At 44.3% G+C, this 20,423-nt stretch overlaps 1 protein-coding gene across 1 annotated transcript in view; it reads right to left on the bottom strand.

The window, feature by feature from the left end:
- The window catches only part of RGL3 (ral guanine nucleotide dissociation stimulator like 3), a 33,291-nt gene extending 18,799 nt beyond the window's left edge, over positions 1-14,492 (bottom strand). Inside the window, exons 1-3 of the mRNA XM_042453551.1 lie at positions 14,465-14,492; positions 7,342-7,446; positions 3,026-3,240 (exon numbers count right to left, since the gene is read on the bottom strand). Of these exons, the coding sequence (XP_042309485.1) occupies positions 3,026-3,240; positions 7,342-7,446; positions 14,465-14,488 (344 nt within the window). The 5' untranslated portion in view covers positions 14,489-14,492. The remainder of the gene's footprint in view (positions 1-3,025; positions 3,241-7,341; positions 7,447-14,464) is intronic.
- Between the last annotated feature and the right edge of the window lie 5,931 nt (positions 14,493-20,423).

Here is a 20,423-nt window from a genome sequence, read left to right as displayed (position 1 = left end):
TGCCATTGTGTTTTCCTCTGAGGCTGAGAGTGTGTGACTTGCCTAAGGTCACTCAATGGGTTTCATGGCAAAGCAGGAATTGAACTTTGATCTCCAGAGTTGTAGCCCAACACTCAAACCACTACACCACACTGGCTCTAACACTTAGATCTACACCAGTGATCCCCAAACTCTGATCATCCAGATGTTTTGGACTTCAGCTCCCAGAATTCCTGACTGTTGGCCAAGCTGGCTGGGACTTCTGGGAGCTGACATCCAAAACAACTGGAGGACCAAAGTTTGGGAACCACTGGTCTACACTATCAATTTAAGCTGATTTGGACAACCATTCATCCTTGCTCTAGAAGGCCAGAGGAACTCCAGCTCAGTGAGGTGGAACTAGAAGAAATTTATAGCACCTCAACAACTTCAAGCAGGGCTTGGACTACTTTTAGGCAGCTGCCTCAAGCACCAGAGTTTGATTACTGTAAGAAGGCAGCGAGATGTTAGCTGCTTCATGCATTAACATGATTTTCAGTGCAAGAGATGGCAAAAGGTGTTTGAGATTTTCTGCTTCAGAAGGTGCCAAAATGTCATGTCTGGCCTTGGGCACTGTGGACCCTAATGTGGGCAAGTGTGTGGATGCCTTTTCCTGCTCCATCTCAAGCAGCAAAATGCTTTGAGTTGGACTGGCCCTGACTGTCTACAAGAGAGGGAAATTAATCAGCTACATCAGTTAAACCTTTACAAATGCTGTCATTTTTGTGTGTCTACAAGTCATTTGCAACTTATGGCTACTCTAATGCGCTGGCAAGCCACTCTGGAGAACCCTTGGTTCTTCAGACCCCTAACCCCCACTGATAGAAGTGTTCCCCCCCCTGCACCTTTGTCATGCCGGCGAAGCCAGTATTTAAAGGTACTGTCTACTGTAGCCATGCAATAACACAGATGTGCATAATCTGTCAAATTTTAATTTTTTTCTTTAAAAAAGACACCGTCTAATAGGATGTTCTAAGAAACCCCTTCATGGCTATAGCTTTGGCTGGCAATAGCAAGTACATTTCTATACTGCTAATCAGTGCATTTAAGCACTCCCTAAGCAGTTTAGAAAGTGTAAGCCAATTGACCCCAACAATCTGGGTACTCATTTTAGCGACCCCAAAAGGATGCAAGCCTGAGTCAAGCTTGAGCCCTTTTGCTGGTATTGAAGTCGCAACCTTATGGTTTGTGAGTGAGTGGCTGCAGTACAGGCATTTAACCACTGCACCACCAGGATTGATGGAAAGAGCAAAGGAGTGGGCATGCTCTGCCCCCTGCACATTAAACCCTCCCCCCTCTTCTGGAAGCCATGAATGTAATTGGGAGCAAGTTACCATTGGCTGCTCCCTTAGAAAATCTGGCGCTTTTGAAAAGGCACAGAGAAGAAATCATTTTTGGAAAAATCAGGTTAAGGAGGATTTGTCCCCAGCCCCCTTTGAATTTGGGTCAGGAAAAAACAGTGCAAGTGTGAATGACCCACTTTTAAACTGGGTTTATAACATACCGTGAACAACCCCAAACAAACCTGGCAGGCAGTGAGACAGAAGCATGTTTATGTTTTCACTCAAGCACTTCTCTTCTGGCTGTAAAAGCATGGGAGGGGATCATAAAAGTATCCTTTCTGCAAAGCTGTAAAAAGATTTTTGGCAAAAAGGACACTTTTATGATCCTCTCCCACTTTTAAGACCAGAAGGGAATGAAAGTGCTTTGACACTGTGAGACACACAATTGACTTCCCACCTTCTAAATCTGGGGATACAAATCAAATAACACTTACAGTGAACTTTTCTATATTTCTAACGCCATTCATTACTACTTCTGGCCATAATTATAACAGCATAACATTAAAGATCAGATCCTACAAAGGTAATCTTCCTGTTTTTCTTAAAGACAAAAGTAGTTCCCAATCTTTGAACAAATTATCCAAATATTTATCTTCAACCAATGTTGCAAGCTTGTCCATCTCAGTTGTATAGCAGGACTGTTATATGCCCAGAAATCAAAAAGTGCTGATTTGTAGTTTTACAAGGTCTTTCGCCTTCTCTGCCAAAGAGTGCTAATGCCTCACAAAACTACAAATTCTAGGATTCTGTAAGATGGAGCCATGGTGTTAAAGTGGTTTCAAACTGCATTATTTCTTCAGTGAGGATGAACCCCTAGAGTCCTCCTCCAACCCTCAACCTACTAAATCACATTGACTGAGCCTATTGTGTGGATGTGAAAGGCAGCCTTGTGTGCTCTATGGCAGCCTAGCAGGATTGATCTATCCTGGGCTGGATTTCCAGATTGAAAACCAGAACGAGCTCTTGTGCCTTTAATGGTTGTGTAGAAGAGGGAATTTCAGCAGGTATGGCTTGTTACACACTTGTGTGATAAGCAACAGCTGCTGAAATTCCCTCTGCCACTCAACCATTAAAGAGACAGGTGCTCTCCCCAGTTTCCATTCTGGCAATCCTAGTCCTACCTTCAGCACTATCTTTTGCTAGCTGCTGTTTCCCAGTCATCTTTCCTATTCACATATAATTACCAAGTGATTAGATACAGTGACACATAGAATGTCACCTCAAAAGGATAGACCCGTGTTCTCCTTCCATAGGGCTACCTTCACTGTTCTCTCCTATGTTGCATCCACACTGCAGAATTAATCCAGGTTGACACCACTTTAACTTTACCATGGCTGAATGCTATGGAATTATAGGATTTATAGTTTGTTGTGGTGCAAGAGCATTCTGACAGGGATGGCTAAACCTCTCACAAAACTCCAAATCTCATAGCACTGGGCCATGGCAGTTAAAGTGGTGTCAAACTGGATTCTTTCTGCAGTGCAGATGCAGCCCTAGGGGCTTCAGAAGGAAAAAACACTTTCTATAAATCACCTATTCTTACTTTGTTACGATGCCAACTCCTCCTCTAAAAATCAAAGCGCTCAACCTTGCTAACCCAATCCATGGCATTCCAGTGCCTCTTATATCCCACCCAGCCTCCCCTCCCCAGTTGTTCTCCTCACTTCTCTGGTCCCAAGGGCAACAGCAGTTCAAGCACTTGGGCAGGGGTGGCAAAAGCTTGGTAGGTGGCCAGGAAGTCAGGTATGCAGTCACAGTCACCCTCCACATTGCCAGATGCCAGCCATTTCACCAGCCTGGGGAGTGTGGCAGCTCTCAACACACGTCTCTTGCAGGTGCGGTACTGTACAAAAGGACACTCCGGGGGGCTGTGGTCATCCTGTGGGGAAAGGGAACAGCACAGTGAAATGGGGGGTGATGGCATGAGGCAAGGAGATATTCCAATGTAAGTAAGGTACCTATGTTTAAACTCTGCTGAGGGAGATTCCTGCAAGGTATTTAAAAATCTACTTTTTGATATATTCTGTGATTTGAAAAAAATATATATCTAATTTTCAGGGCATCACTTCTACCCTTGACATTCAAAGCAGACTCTCATCCATTTGTGGAAAGCCCTCTGGACATTCAAAGATATAGCAGTGTTAGTCTGTTGAATCAGTATGTAGAGAGATCTTGTAGCACCTTTGAGACTAACTGAAAAAAAGAATAATAATAATAATAAATAAAGTTTTTATTTTTATCCCGCTCCTTCCCAAGATCAGGCTGGCTCACAACATATATTAAAACAAAGTGGATGCAATACAATAAAAACAATCAAGCAACAAATACAAAAAATAACGAGCTAAAAGCCCCATTAGCCCAACCTCTTGGCCAGGGAAGAGGAGGGAGGCCCACAGGATTTTACTCGGGGAATGCTTGTTGGAACAGAAAGGTTTTTTAATCCTTTCTGAATTGGGCCAGGGAGGTTGATGAGCGGAGCTCAGTGGGCAGCGTGTTCCAAAGGGCCGGGGCGGCGATGGTGAATGTCCTCTTCATGGTGGAGGAAAGCCTGGCCCCAGGCACCTTCAGTAATTGCTGCCCAGATGTTCTGAGGATGCGGGACGGAATATACGGGGAGAGGTGGTCCTTCAGGAATCCTGGGCCCAAGCCATTTAGGGCTTTATAGGTAATCACCAACGCCTTATATTGAGCCCGGAAGCGGATGGGCAGCCAATGGAGATTTTTCAGCACAGGTGTTATATGGCTGGCCCTGGAAACGCCAGTGACCAGCCTGGCTGCCATGTTCTGCACCATTTGTAGCTTCCGGGTTTGGTATAAGGGTTGCCCCATGTAGAGTACGTTGCAGAAATCCAGTCTCGAGGTTACCAGAGCATGTACAACAGTTTCTAGGTCCCCCTGGGCCAGGTATGGACGCAGCTGGCGAATAAGCCGAAGCTGATGACAGGTGCTCTTGACCGTCGCATTCACCTGAGCAGTCAGGTGAAGCGACGAGTCAAGAAGCACCCCCAGACTGCGTACGGAGTCCTTCACAGGGAGCGTGACCCCATTCAGGACAGGTGGAACCACCGCCATTCCTGGACCAGGGGAACCTATCACAAGTACCTCCGTTTTCTCTGGATTCAGCTTGAGTCGGTTTTTCCTCATCCAGCCCATTACTGACTCTAGACAGGCCTTGAGAGGAGAGACGCCATCCTCAGTCACTGCATCAGTCGGAGACATAGAGAAGATAATTTGGGTGTCATCAGCGTACTGATAACCCCGCGCCCCATGTCTCCGGATGATCTCTCCCAGCGGTTTCATGTAAATGTTAAATAGCATGGGAGACAGAATGGCCCCTTGAGGGACCCCGGTTTTAAGGGGCCTCTCGTCGGAGCACACGTCTCCCAGCTGCACCATCTGGGACCTTCCAGAGAGGTAGGACCGGAACCACTGGAGCGCAGTGCCCCCGATTCCCACCTCTGTCAGACGCCCCAGAAGGATACCATGGTCTATGGTATCGAAAGCCGCTGAGATGTCCAAGAGCGCCACCAGGGACACGCTTCCCCTGTCGATGCCCAGACGGAGATCATCGACCAAGGCGACCATGGCCGTCTCAACCCCATAACCCGCCCGGAAGCCAGTTTGAAATGGGTCCAGGTAATCAGTTTCATCCAAGACCGTCTGAAGCTGGATCGCAACCGCCCTCTCGATCACCTTACCCAAGAATGGCAGCAGCGAGACTGGCCGATAATTATTGTGTACCAGGGGGTCGAGGGAGGGCTTTTTTAATATAGGTTTTACAATGGCCGACTTTAATTCTGATGGAAATTGCCCTTCCCTCAAAGATGTGTTAATAATCCGGCGTAACAGTTAAGTTACCGCCGGTCCCCCCTGGGCTGCTAACCACGAGGGACAGGGATCGAGAGAGCAGGTTGTCTTCCGAACACTTCCGACGATTTTGTCCACGTCCTCGGTACTCACCGACTCAAACCGATCCAGTTTAATAGAGTCCATGGAGGCTTTGGATACCTCTACTCTAGGTTCTGCTTGAATGTCAGCATTAAGACCTTCGCTTATGCGAGAGGTTTTATCCGCAAAAAAGTCATTAAATTGGTCACAGCAGGCCTTAGAAGGTTCAAGGATCTGGTTCAGGGCGGGAGGGAGCTGAGTTAGCTCCCTGACCACTCTGAACAACTCTGCTGGACGTGACTCTGCGGACGCAATACGAGCACCATAGAACGAGTTCTTAGTTGCTCGTATCGCCTCTCCGTAGTCCTCTAACAGTTGGTCTAGGAGAGCCTTGTCGTCTAAGCAAAGGTGTTTCCGCCAACGGTACTCTAGCCGTCGCAGTTCCCGCTTCCTTGCCCGGAGATCTTCCGTGTACCAGGGCTTACACTTGGAAGCAGGCCTGAGAGGGCGCTTGGGAGCGATGCTGTGTATAGCCCTAGAGAGACCGGTATTCCAGATACCGGTGAGGGCATCAACAGAATCGCCGTCACTTCCAACCATGTGCCCCTCTAAAGCTTCTTGGAACCTTTTAGGTTCCATCAGCCTTCGAGGGTGGACCATCCTAATAGGTCCACCACCCCCGGGGGGGATCTGGGTAGAGACCTTGATTTTCACCTCTACCAGGAAATGATCCGTCCAAGACAAGGGGGAAACATTAACTATTTCCGCCCACGGATTTTCCGCATCCGAACAGAAGACCAAATCGAGAGTATTACCCGCGCAATGCGTAGGACCCTGTATCAGCTGGGACAGGCCCATGGCCGTCATGGTATCCATGAATTCCCGAGCCGCACCGGATGGAATATAGCTGGTCGTGAGGGAGATATTGAAGTCACCCAGGACAAGTAGCCTGGGCGTCTCCAACATCAGTTCAGCGACCAGCTGTGTCAGCTCGTTAAGGGAGTCCGCTAATGCACGGGGTGGCCGATACACTAACAGAATCCCTAGACTGTCCCTAGCCTTTAGGGTCAGGTAAATGCACTCGATATAGGACGTCTGTCGGATGTGGTTCCTGGTGAGGGACACGGTGTTCCTATGTATCAAGGCCACACACACCCCGCCCACCTAACCTGCGCTGGTCCTTCACCGAGAACCCGGCAGGCAGGACCTGAGCCCACACAGCATCCCCTTCAGGCCCAAGCCAGGTCTCGGTAATGCAAGCCAGATCACACTTTTGATCCTCCAGCATGTCGTGGAGGATGTGGGTCACAGCTGGTCGCTGAACTGATGTTGGAGACGCCCAGGCTACTTGTTTATTGATCTGGCGTTGCACAGGAGCAGCGACAGGGTTTGTGGCACGGTTGGAGCGACCCTCAGGCCCCTAAGGTTGGGAGGGGGACAGGAAGGAGAGATAGATATAATGCATCGATCTCTCCTTCCCCTGGAACGCAAGTCCCTTCTCCCACCGCCATGCCTCCCCCTGCCCCACACTACCTCGATAGGAGCTCCGCTCGTAATGATGTTATCCCTTGAAGTTGGCAGCATGAGCTTTCGTAGAGTTACATCTACTGCCTCAGATGCAACATCTCCCTGGATGTTGTTAAACTTTGGTTCTCATAGTCCCTGACCAATAACTATGTTAGTTGAGACATGTGGGAAATGGAATCCAACAAGATCTGGAGGGTGTTATATGCTCCTCAGATAATCATTTATACCTTCTTTTTGAAACGAAGGCCCCTCATTTCCCAGATCTTGAGATCAGTAAACTTGTAGAGGGCAAGGATGGAAGAGATCTCCTGATCATGCCTAAATATGATTCAAAGAAGAGCTTTACTCCTGCCATCCCTCTGCTACTTAATTCCAGCGCTTAGGAAAAGTTACATTTTGGCTACAACTCCCAAAATAACCTACCTGGGTGAATTCTACAAACAGTAGTCCACCCCCCCCCCCACCCCCCCAAGAGCAACATTTTGCAAATTCCAGCCAGTTATAATCCAGTATGGTATTGGAGGAAGGACCCACTATTTGTGCCCTGGAGGAAGATGGCACATACCAGGTGACAGGATCTCTTGGCCAGAGGCTCGGCTCTCACTCGCTGAAGGATGATGCTGTATATAGCCCCGTCTTCCACCTCTTCACCCCACTGCTGGAGCGGCGTCTGGGAAGAGTCAGAGAAATGAGGAGAGCTAAGAGATATCGGCTTGTAGCTTGCTAGGAAGAGATAAACATCTTCAAGGTGGTACCTAAATCAGTTGAGCTGGAAGCACTCCCTGGAAATCCAAGATCATGTTGTAATGTATATTGTCCTAATAGTGTCATTTTACTATTATTTTTTAGCTACGTTGGGCATCTAGTATGAAAAGGAAGGATTTATTCAGAGACATAGCTCTGTTAGCCTGGAATATCAGTATGCAAAGGTATCTTGCATACTAACTGGGTATACTAACCCCTTTGAGACTAACTGGGTGAAAGAAGTTGTAGCATGAGCTTTTATAGACTAGGTCTACTTCCTCAGATGCATGAGGAAGTAAACCAAGTCTACGAAAGCTGATGATACAACAGTTAGTCTCAAAGGTGCTACAAGGTCTCTTTGCATTCATCTTTTACGTTAAATGCCTGCTTTGAAATAAAATATGTTCAAGCAAAGTTCAGTGGTCCCACTCCCTAGTAAATGTGTTTAGGACTATATCCTTACTAAAATATATAAGTCAGGAGTGAGCAGAAGATACACCAGAACCTACTGGTTGATCTTGGGAAGCTTAGCATCAGGGTTTTTGCAGTGGGATGTCTGAGAGTATCTGACTTTTAATACTGTACTTATTAGTCAAGTAAAACTGAAGGTGATGGAGCCGTCTGTTATGTTTGCCTTTCTGCTAATGGCTTCTTTCTCAGCTCTAGTGTTCCTCATTAGTAAAACAGGAGTACTCACTGTTTTTGGCCAAGTTCTTATGAAGCACTGCTGACCATTTTTAAATCATTACATTAGCATCCTGAATATCAGCTAATTCCCCTGTATATTTATAGGTATCTTGTAGATCACTGACTTTACTCCCATGTCATCATTTTGTACCTGGCTCTGGTTCGCTAAACTCGGTATATAAACAAAAGCAGATGTCACTTACTTGAAGTTGCACATCTCTGTTCAAACCATTCTGATTTTTTTTAAATTCATATAATATGAAAAGTATTACAAATACAAACTGGGGCGGGGGGAGATAAGAGGGAGAGCAAGTTTGAGATAGGAGAATTCTTAAGCTTCAATTCCATTCTTTTAAAAAAAACAAACAGAGAAAATACAAGACAAGACTTTTCCAGTGTATTGAACTCAGTGAATGGACATCATGCTGGGAAACTGACCTGAATGGACAAGGCTGGCTTCCCCCTCTCCCTGGACTAGCTTCTGAACTTAAAAAACAACAAAGCCATGAACAACTTGGGAACAGGATGTTTGAAGGATTCTTTCTCACTTATGAACCTGTCCAGAAGGTGAACCTCTGTGGAGGGGCACAAAACAGGGATTTCTCTGTAATAACACTCCAGCTGTGGAAAACACCTCCTAAGGGAAGTCAGACTGGCTCCCTATCTCTTAAGCATCTAGCAGGCAACCAAGGGCAAGAGTCACACTACACAGTTATAGCACTATGATTCCATTGTAGCTGCAACAGTAACATCCTCTAGGCTTGGTGTCATCCAGTGCAGTAACTCATGGTGTCACACTTCCCCATTGTAATGCTTTTTTGCACTCATGTTACTCGTAAATCGTAATTCCCATACACTATATCTCTGAATGTAATGCTAATACTTGTGACATAAACAACTAGAAAAATGAAAATTATACTGTCGAATTACAATATCATACGCACAACCTAAATGTATTTACATGTATATAGTGATGATTTGGTTCAAATGTGATGTTTTTTAAAGAATTTAATTTTTTTTAAAAAAATGGAATTTCATTTTTTTAATTTGAAATTTTCATTTTACAAAATGCTGGGGCCACTCCTTTCTCTTCCCACTGAGCTTTACTCCACTTCCACCATCACTTAAAGCATTTTAAAGGGAAGCAGATGAATGCCACAGCCCATTTCTGCCAAAAGATGGGTGTTTGAGGAGCAGTGGTGTCACACACACCCTTAGTGCAAAATTAGTTTGCACTCAATTAATTCAGCAGTAAGGAGAGAAAGGAAGAGGGTATAGCTTTGCCTTTCTCACTAGGCTCAGGCAAAAGCAAACTGATGCGGCATCTACTTTGTTTTGTGTGTCTTTCCTCATGGATAACTTTTGCCATCTTGACTACACAAGGGACGTTGTAAAAGCAGCGGAAAATGTGGGATGTCGGAGGATTCTTTGGGACTATCCCTGAAAAATCAGGACAGCTGGAGCATACAAGTTATGAGGGCTGTCATGTTGTTTCACTGCACTTCAGATTTTACCACTGTAGCACTTATGAAGCATTTCCTCCCACTGCAATCAGAAGAAATCTTCACCTACTTAAATTTCACAGGTTATGCTATGTTTAGAGGCCCAGAAGAAAGGAGGCAAGCTTTGTCTTGTTACTAATGTTGCCAATACATAACACAGCTGCTTGGTCTGCGGTGAAGAAGCACCTCACCGATGAATGCTTCCTTGTTGTTGGTGTGGGTCTCCAAGTCATTTTTGACTTATGGCCACCCTAAGGCAAACCTATCATAAGAATTTAGCACACTGGGGCTAATTTTGGCATTAAAGAGAGATTAAAGCACATTTAAAGCATCCTGCAAATAAAGCAAAAATGTGAGTAATTGCACTAATGATTATCACACACAAATGCACAAATACAGTGATATTGGAAATGCATTGTCACTGACATCCCAAAAGTAAAAAGATGTGCATGAATGCTTCTTTGTGACCACTTTAATGATGGGTTTTGTGTGACATCATGTGAAATCGTTTTACATAATTACGCAATTTTTCCAGGAGATTCACAGGATAAACTGCCCATCTCCTTCATGTGATAAATGCCATAGGGTTTTCTTAGCAAGATTTGTTCAGAGGAGGTTTGCCATTGCCATCCTCTGAGGCTGGAAGAGTGTGACTTGCCCAAGGTCACTTGAGCAGGGACTCAAACCCTGATCCCCAGAGTTGTAGTCCAACGCTCAGACCACTACGCTGGCTCTTCCTTCTTCCCTTGGAATAAAATGGGGACACTGATGTGGAATCAAATGTGGATTGCCCATCCTGCAACCAAGATAAATCTCTTTCCACCTCAGTGGGGCCTAGGGACCCAGAGAAAGGTGGTAATTATTATCAAATGAGCCCTGGGGACAAGATGTCTGCACATTTGGTCTCCTTGCCCCTATCCACTCATTCCTATGACCTTCCTTGACATTTCCTACGGTGCAGAGTGGCCCAACCGGTTTGACAAGAGGTGGAAATGTAACACCACCACCATCACTACCATCACCATCCACATGCTGCCTGCCCTGTGCCAGGCAAAGCCAACCCCTAACTCTCCGCCAGCTGTCATTAGGCAGGGTGTGTGTGTACATATCAGAACAACCATGGCGCAATAGCTTAGAAGTGTATCTTTCCTCATCTATGTTTTCCTAAATACTGTGGCTCTGTATTAGTTGCAAACATGCTCCCACATTGTCATCCTTGTAAAAAAAATACCTTAAAATCAGTGATTGTTCCACATTTGAATTTTTGGTGCCCAAGACAGAGGGGCTGCAAAGGAGCTTTAGCTATTTTCATTTAAGCTTTAGTATTAAAACTGGGGAAGGACATTCATGTTATGAGGTTTGTGTTATAGGTTTTTAAAAATTCTTACACACTGCATTGTGCCATTTTTCTAAGTACATCATTGTCTGATCCCTGTATAAAACCTAGAGGAATGTTATGTTGCATTAGGATGGGATGGAGAGAAATTTACCACTGGTCTTTTGAGACCTGAAAGTTTCTAAGGAAAATGCATTTCAGAGTATTTTACTGTTGAAATTGTGCTGTTTTCAAAATGTATTTAAATATTTTAAATGGTATGTTTTATGCTTTTTAGAGTGCAGGTAATAGGGCCTAAATGCATGAAAGGCAACAGACCCTGTCATATTTTAGTAGCTAAGCAGAGTCAGCCCTAGCTAGTATTTGGATGGAAGACCACCAATGAATACCAGGTGCTGTAGGGTACATTTCAGAGGAAGGAACTGGTAAAACCACCTCTGAGTATTCCTTGCCTTTGAAACCCTATGAAATTCATAGCGTCATCATATGTCTACAAGTGTCCTGAAGGCACATAAATGTACAATAGCTTAATTCCATTTTAATTTTGCTTTTTGGGGGAGGTATGTTCCAACTATATTGCACCTATTTTAATTTGTACTCCATCTTGACTCTTGGGCTGCCTCTACACTGCAGAATTAATGCACTTTGACACCTCTTTAACTGCCATGGCTCAATGCTGTGGAATTTTGGGAGCTGTACTTTTGTGAAATATTTTCCTTCTCTCTCTCAGAGAGCTCTGGCGCCACAACAAACTATAAATTTCAGGATTCCATAGGATGGAGCCATGGCAGTTAAAGTGGTGCCAAACTGCAATAATTCTGCAATGTGGCAGCAGCCTTACTTTGGTGGGAGAGGAGGAAGAATAAGAAGTAGTAGCAGCAGTAATCCAAAAAAGACTTGGACATTCCCCACACCTACTTTTTACCCTGAATAGCTAAAAATAAAAATGCAAAAATGCAAAAGCATCACGCTGCTTCTTCTGGCACTATCCATCTCTTTTGGATGGCTTGGACACTGAAGGATGACTTTATATCCAGGATTGAGTGCCAGCCTGGTGTAGTGATTTGAGAACTGGACTATGATCCTAGAGACCCAGGTTCGAACCCCTGGTCAGCCATGGAACGCAATGGATGTTCTTCATAGAATACTAGAGTTGGAAGAGACTCCAAAGGCTATTCAATCCAACTCCCTTCTGCCATGCAGGAAGACACAATCAAAGCACCCCAACAGATAGCCATCCAACCTCTGTTTAAAGGAGATTCCACTTTGGACAAGTCACACTCTCTCCACCTCAGAGAAAAGCAAGGGCAACCCTCTCTTTGAACAAACCTTGCCAAGAAAACCCCATGGTAGTGTTGCCGTAAGTCAGAAGCAACCCGACAGCACACAACAACAACAGCAGACACACTTTTAGCAAGGTTCAATCCAGCTTTCCCTTGTCAGCCTCTGGATGGACAGGGTAACCAGGCATCCTCCCTTTCCAGGACATGTCCTCCATTTCAACTTTCCATCCAGGAGAAATTTCAAAATGTCCTCACTTTGGAGCAGGGCTAAGAAGCAGGTATTTGTATTTTGTAGGAGTGTTTTTAGCTTTAACTTTGTAAAGTCCTACATTTTGCAGTCTTTGTCCTCCATTGTGGTGTCTTGTCACCTTGTGCCAACTTACAGGCATTTATGCAAATTTAGAAATATGTCCAGGATGAGCAGAGGTCCTCCTATCCCAGGACATGTCATCCTTTACAACCTTCTATCCAGGAGGAATCCCAAAAACGGCTTCCCTTTTGAGCAGGACTAAGAAGCATGGATTTATATTTAGATGCGTGTTTATAACTTTTATTTTGTCATGCCTTCCATGTTTCTTTTTTCTTTTAGCTGGCTCACATTTTATTTATATTTATACATTTTCTGCACACGGATACACATGCTACTTCATTTATTATAATTGATTGTTTGTACAGTGCTGTGTAAATTGTGCTTTATAAATAAATCTTAATAATAATAATAATGTATATATACATATATATGCATATATGTGTGTATATACATACATATACTGTGTTTGTATGTGTGTGTGTGTATATATACACACACACACAAATATACATGTATATCTATCTATACACAGACAGACAGACAGAGACACAGAGAGAACTGAAGTTCTGTTTGTTAGCAGTTAATAAATATAGATCTAGATCTTTATATATATTAGATGCCATAAAACTTTTCAGAATTTTGGCTGCAACAAACCTTTTCGGGGAAAACAGAAAAACGTAACATATGAGACTTCAGCATCTGTTGGAATCTGCTTCTTAGCCCTGCCAGATGTCCTCCTCACTGCTATGGAGGACAAGACATTGAAAAATATAAGCCATTCCAGAAAAATGGAGGACATTCCCCAATAAAAGCTTGAAAAACTCGTAGAAATAGAAATTAACTTCATACAAGGGGACCGCCTAACTGCAAAGGACCACCAAATGGAGGACTTTCAAGAAAAATGGAGGAGAAATAATAATAATAATAATAATAATAATAATAATTATTATTATTATTATTATTATTATTATTATTATTATTAGCCCACCTCTCCCTGTGAATCGAGGCGGGTTACAATAAAAGATAATAAATACATAATACATTAATATTATTAATATTAATTCACTTCATAGAGGGTGGCCTGAGGCCCTCCTGACCACCAAGGAGAGCAGGCCACTGCAAAATGGAGGACATTCCCAATTCAAAGCTCCTAGAAATAGAAATGCCCTTCATACCAAGTGACCAGAGGTCCTCCTAGCCACCAAGGAGGACCAGGTGCCATCAAATGGAGGACATTCCAGAAACAAAATAGAGGACACCCCCATAAAAGCTCAAAACACTCCCTAGAAATAGAAATGCTCTCTTCATAGTGGGTGACCAGAGGTCCTCCTGACCATTAAGGAGGACAAAGCATTGCAAAAGGGAGGGTATCCCCCAAATAAAAGCTCCTAGAAATAGAAATGCCTTTCATAGAGGGTGACCAGACACCACCACCAAATGGAGGGCATTCCAGGAAAAATGGAGGACATTCCCACATGAAACCTACAAGCAGGTAGGTAAAACAAAAATCACGCTTCTGAGCCCTGCTCCAGATAGAGGACCTTTTGGAACTCCTCCTGGGCAGAAGGTTGCAATGGAGGACAGGTCCTGGAAAAGGAGGACGCCTGGTCACCCTGCCTGTGGGGCCCAGCCTTGCAACAGGCATCCTGTGCATTTGGCTTGCCCGTTGAGGTGCTCTTGTCTGGTGGGCTTTGGTGATGCTGTCCTCCAGGAGGGCCAACCTGGCGAGCCAGGCATTGGGCAGGTGAGGCTCTGGGAGGGCTGCAGGGGAGCTGCCCCCCTTAGATCTTCAGATCCACCCCCAGAACCCAAGATCTGTGCCCTACCATCGCAAGCTCTGCTTTGCCCATCCTCGATCCGGCTCAGTCCCTCCCTGGCAGGGCTCCTGGCTTCAGAGTGACCTCTGGTTGGGCTGGTCCTGGTGGAAGAGAGGGAGGGAAAGAGGGAGGACCCAGTCTACCTCCTCCTCTTCCTTCTCCTCCTCCTCCTCCTCCTCCTGGGGAAGGTCCCCAGCCAGCCCCCGCCCAATTCCTCAGGGGCCAAGGACAACAGGAGGAGGAGCACAGATGGACCAAGGAGGACCAGGCACCACCAAATGGAGGACATGACCCAAGAAAAGCTCAGAAGACTCCTAGAAATAGAAATTCACTCCACACAGGGTGGCCAAATGTTCTCCTGACCACCAAGGAGGATGAGGATTTGCAAAAAATGGAGGACATGGTCCAAGAAAAGCTCGAAACAATCCTAAAAATATTAATCCACTTCATACATGGTGACCAGAGGTCCTCCTCACTACCAAGGAGGAGGAGGAACTGCACAAATGGAGGACATGACCCAAGAAAAGCTCAAAAGACTCCCAGAAATTCACTTCATACATGGTAACCAGATGTCCTCCTCACCGCCAAGGAGGACCAGACACCTTCAAATGGAGGACATGACCCAAGAAAAGCTCAAAACAAAAATGTCTATTTCTAGAACTTCACTTCATATAGGGTGAGCAGATGTCCTCCTGACCACCAAAGAGGACCAAGCACAGCACCAATGGAGGACCTTCTAGAGAAATGGAGGACATGGCCCAAACAAAGCTACAAAACACTAATAGAAGTAGAAATTCACTTCACACAGGGTCACCAGATGTCCTCCTAACCACCAAGGAGGACAAGGCACTGCAAAATGGAGGATGTGACCTAAAAATCTTGTAGATTCATGCCTATGATCTTTGTAGAGTTCATCTATCTGGCGTGGGGTCTTCCTCTCTTTGTATTACCCTCAACCTCTCCTAGCATTGTCTTTTGTGGCCACAGCATGGCAGCCTTAATTTGATCATTTTGGCTTCTAGAGGTATTTCACATTGGCTTCTAGGGGTGCCACACTGAGGATGGAGCAAGCTTGTTTTCTGCTGTTCCAGAGACTAGAACACAGGAGCTACAGGAAAAGATTCCACCTAAACATTAGGAGGAACTTCCAGATAGTAACAGCTGTTTACAGTGGAGCACAGAAAGTGGTGGAGTCTCCTTCCTTGGAGGTCTTTAAACAGAGGCTGGATGGCCATTTGTGGGAGATGCTTTGATTGAGAGTTCCTGCATGGCAGGGGTTGGACTGGATAGACATTGTGGTCTCTTCCAACTCTATGATTCTATAATTCTATGATTCAGGCTAGATCTGTTCAAGGGCCCATTTGTCTGTATACTCAGCACCCTTCACCAGCACTACATTTCAAATTACTTGATTTTCTTTTTATCTGCTTTCTTCACTGTCCAGCTGTCGCATCTGTACCTTTCCTAGCATCATTGTCTTTTCCAAATATTCATGCCTTCTCATGACATGGCCAAAATACGATTGCCCCAATTTACAGTAACAGTGACAGTTAACAAGAAGAAGAAAAGTGAGGAATCTGGTGAGGTACACACATGATGGTCCTGATCCAGGTTGGGCACCACACACTTTGACAGTAAATAAGTGACCGTGTGATATGTGCAACTCATTTAAGACAGTGTGCCTGTTAATGCTTCGTGCAGTTTGTGTGTGTTTATCACATGCATCTCACTTACAGTAACTCTGTATGCATATGGAAAAGCATCGTCCTCATATTGAAGATGGGAAAAGTGCCCAGGAGCTGAGGACAAGGTGGGAGATAAATACATAAAATAAAAATAATAAGAGGGCTTTTTAAGGCATCACAAGAGGCTCGTACAGAAAGGTCCTCTTATTTATTTGAGGCTCTTTCCCTTGGGTAAGGTAGTATAGTGGTTAGAGTGTTGGTCTGAGACTCGAGAAATCCAGTTTATGCTCATTGGCCAACTGTTGACTAGTCAATGAGTCTCAGTCTAATACAGTATGTGAGGATAAAATGGAGAGGAAGAGGAGTATTGTGGTAGGTTCCCTGGATGAAAAAAAGGACAAGTATAAATAGAATACACCAAAATCTAAGCATGGTTGGGCTGGGCTGCTGCCATTAGCATCGCCTCTGTCTGGAACCATCTTGCTCACACTGTCACGGCAAAAGGACTCTGGCACCAGTCAGTCAGTGTTTGCTTGGTTATTTCCTCCATTATGTTTGTGGAGTTAGTGAGATTGTGAAAGAATGAAGTTAGCTGCAATGCAGCGAAGCCAACGCTGGTGTGGCCCCCTGTCTGGTTGCATCTACTAATGCAGAATTAATGTGGGAAACATATTCACAGATAGCCGTGTTGGCCATATAGCAAAATACAATAAAGTCCAAAATTCCCAAAACACTGATACTTTTATTGGGTCAACCCAAATGCACAAAATGTATGATGCAAGGTTTTGAAGCTCCACTGGCTTCTTCATCAGGCAAAGATGTTAAAATCATATAGGAAAAAATAACATAATTAAAAAAATGATTATACAAAAAACATAACAACAGCATCTGAGGGGCTTAACAAACCGCCCCTTTGGAGCAGCCTGCAGCAGCCCCTTTCCTCACTAGATCAGGGCCATGGCAACTACATGCCACAGCCCTGATCTGGCCTTTCCGCAGCACAAAAAGAAGCTGCAAAAAGCGGCTTCTTCTTGCGCTGTGGAAAGGGCGCCCTAGCAATGGCGTTGGCGGATTTTTGCTGCTGCTTTGGTGCAGCACATCTATCAAAGCATCAGACCAAAAATTGAGATGTTGCACAAGTGGAAGGCATGGCATTGTCATTTCACTGCTATATTGTAAAAATAAAGACCATTTTCCTTCAAATAAAAAACTGTGATGTAAGGAACCAGAAATTTTCTCCATCAGCATCACATTCCAAAGTCTAGTCCACCAATCTTCCATTCTAACATTTCCTGTCTTCCAAGTTTGGGCAATTTCAATTCTTGTTAGTGCAAGAATTTTTTTAAAAAAAACATGACAGTGTTGGTCACAGGCCTGCATTTTTCAAGATATTGTTGTAGTAGTTCTGAGTTAAGATGATATGGAGGGATATCTATGCAGACAGGGCTCTCCTCCTTCTGGCCAAGTAGCACTGGGAACAAAGCATTCCAAAGTCCAGGAGATAAAATCAGATAAAATCTCACACAAGGGATGGCCTCGCAAGGGACAGAAACATGTTGAATCTCAGAGGAAGTACCTTTTTGTATTGATAATGGAATTTAAATTTTATGTGCTGTACTTTGGAATGCTTTGCTCGCAGTGCCACATGGCCAGAAAGAGAATCAATGCAGTCTGACACCGCTTTAACAGCCATGGCTCAGTTCTGTGGAATTCTGGGATTTGTAGTTTTGTGAAATATTGAATCTTCTCTGTCAGAGAGCTATGGCGCCACAACAAACTACAAAAGCCAGGATTCCATAGGATAGCACCATGACAATTAAAACAGTGTCAAACCGTATCTGCAGTATGGCAGCAGCCTCTGTAAAAGATGGAATTTAAATGAATTTAAATGGTTTCTTAGGATACTGTTTACAGCAGGGATGGGAATCATGTAGCCCTCCAGATGTTATTTGGCTGCAGCTTCCAGCATCCCTGACCATTGGCTATGCTGGCTAGGGTTAATGGGACTTATAGTCCACCGACATCTGGGGAAGGCACATGATTTCCACTCCTATCCTGCAGTGTGATCAGGGAGGTAATAAGTGTACAAATCATAGGTCTGTTGTCCTTTCTGTGCTGCATTGGGGGTTAATATGGGAACATCTGGGGAAGCATGGTAACTTTACACTATCTCTGGTTACTGGTTTGGCTGAGACCTGGCAACGTGGGTTTACCTGCAACAGTGTGGAAGATGTAATGGTGTTCTATGTGAAATCCTCTTTCCCCACCTTCTGTTGAATGTTATTTTCTCTGTAGGCATACTGTTTTAAAAGTCATCTTTTCCTATTAATATACTCTCAGAAAGACCATTTTGTGGTAGTGGTCGTGGGGAGAGGTTGTTGGCAGAATTCATAGCACCTGCACCAAACTACACATTTAGAGGATTTTGTGGCAATACAGATTTGATTGAAATGTGTACAAATTCAGAAGGATTGATAATAGTCAAATTCTCTCTTCTCAGCCTGACTTTCTACTTGTGTTTTATCTCTCTTCTCCATACTGTGCTTTCAGTAGCACAACCCACCATAAGCCAGACTCCAGTCCACATGGAGGCATTTACCTACTTGCTGGAGATCAAGAATTTAGGATTATCCTCCAGGGTACATGGCCTGTGTGAGCTTTGGTACGTATCAGGGAGACTTGTCATTACGCTCATAGGATTTCCCACAACAGAAAATGGGATAGCTGTTTCTTCATGGAATGCTTTGGAGAGGGGTGTGGAGTTAGAAGCCTTTTTGGCCAGCAGCCTCAAAATCGAGTGCTCTCCATACAGTGTGAATGAGGGACCGAGAAGGACTGGACTGCACCAAGGAAACCTCAAGCAAAGGCAACTGAGCAAATGGAGCGGTTCATCAAGTACCTCCCCTTTCGTGCAATTTCAGCCACAAGGTGACACTGAAAAAAGAAAACAGTAATTCAGTAGATCAGGGTCAAGACTGCCCCTTCTGCTCCTAGATGTGCTGTGAGCACAGGCTTGGTTATACTATGTCAAGATTCAAGCATGCGATCTGCAAGGCCAAGGCAAACTGGTTGCCTCTCTCCCTCTGTGATAGGTTGAACTTATTAGGTGTTTGGCAAAAGGAATCAGAGGAGAATGTGTACTATCTCACTCAGAGATACTTAATTCTGCAATACATTCATTCTGGGTTGGACTGGTCCTTTAATTCAGCACTGTCCCAGTGATGTGGCTGATGGTAGTGACAGCTGTGCACATCAGTGTCTGCAAGGGGGCACAGGATCTTAAATTATTTAGCATCAGTGTAATGTACACAGATGGGCAGACATCCAGCTAGTCAGCAAGAGGTTTAAAGCGATCTCTGTGACTATCTTTATGGAGATTTTGGTGACTTGAGCTCTCTGCACTGTTCTGGAGGAGAGCCTGCCTAGTCCTGCAGTCAGCTCAGACGACTGCTGATTGTTTTGATTAAATTATGCTGCTTTCACAAATTTTACAAGATTTGGACATTAAAAAATACAATGATAATATATGAACTGAGGACTATATGTTTGCATAAATAAGATTTTAATTTTGGGACTACATATTTGCATAAACAAGATCTTCATTTTGGGATAGGTTTAACAGCCTCCAATTTTTTGTTTTGTTTTGTCTCACCGTAGCATAGTTTTACAACCTGGAGACAACAGGAGACACCTTAGTACACTAACCACTACATTTATTGAATATTTTATAACAGGAGTCATGGGCATCTGCAGGTGGAAAGGCAAGGGAACAATCACCTCCCTCAGAAAGACGTAACTCCCAGCTCTATTTTCCATAAATCAAATGTTGTGATACATGGGGACATGTGCAGGCACTATGAATTTTAGTTTTTTTCAGTCAATAAATTAAGCTATTATGACAATGACTGAATCAACCTCTCTCTAGAAAAGTTGCTTCTTGGTTCATTTGAAAACCAATGTTTCAATCTTATAGGGAGTGACTACTAGCCCATAATAATATTAAAACTACAGTAATAAGAAATATCCAGATTTTTGTTGGAGAAAGTTAGAGGGCTCTGAGGCAACCCAGCAATGTAGAATCATGGAATCATAGAGCTGGAAGAGACCACAAGGGTCATCCACTCCAACCCCCTGCCATGCAGGAGCTCATAATCAAAGCACACCTGACAGATGGCTACCCAGCTTCTGCTTAGACCTCCAAAGGAGACTCCACCACAATCTCCGAGGGAGTGTGTCCCACTGTTGAACAGCTCTTACTGTCAGGAAGTTCCTTCTAATGTTGA

The sequence above is a fragment of the Sceloporus undulatus genome, chromosome 2 (assembly GCF_019175285.1).
Source record: "Sceloporus undulatus isolate JIND9_A2432 ecotype Alabama chromosome 2, SceUnd_v1.1, whole genome shotgun sequence".
Taxonomy (NCBI): Eukaryota; Metazoa; Chordata; class Lepidosauria; order Squamata; family Phrynosomatidae; genus Sceloporus; species Sceloporus undulatus.
Note: the sequence above shows the minus strand (reverse complement) of the source record. Positions and strands in the feature narration are given on the sequence as shown.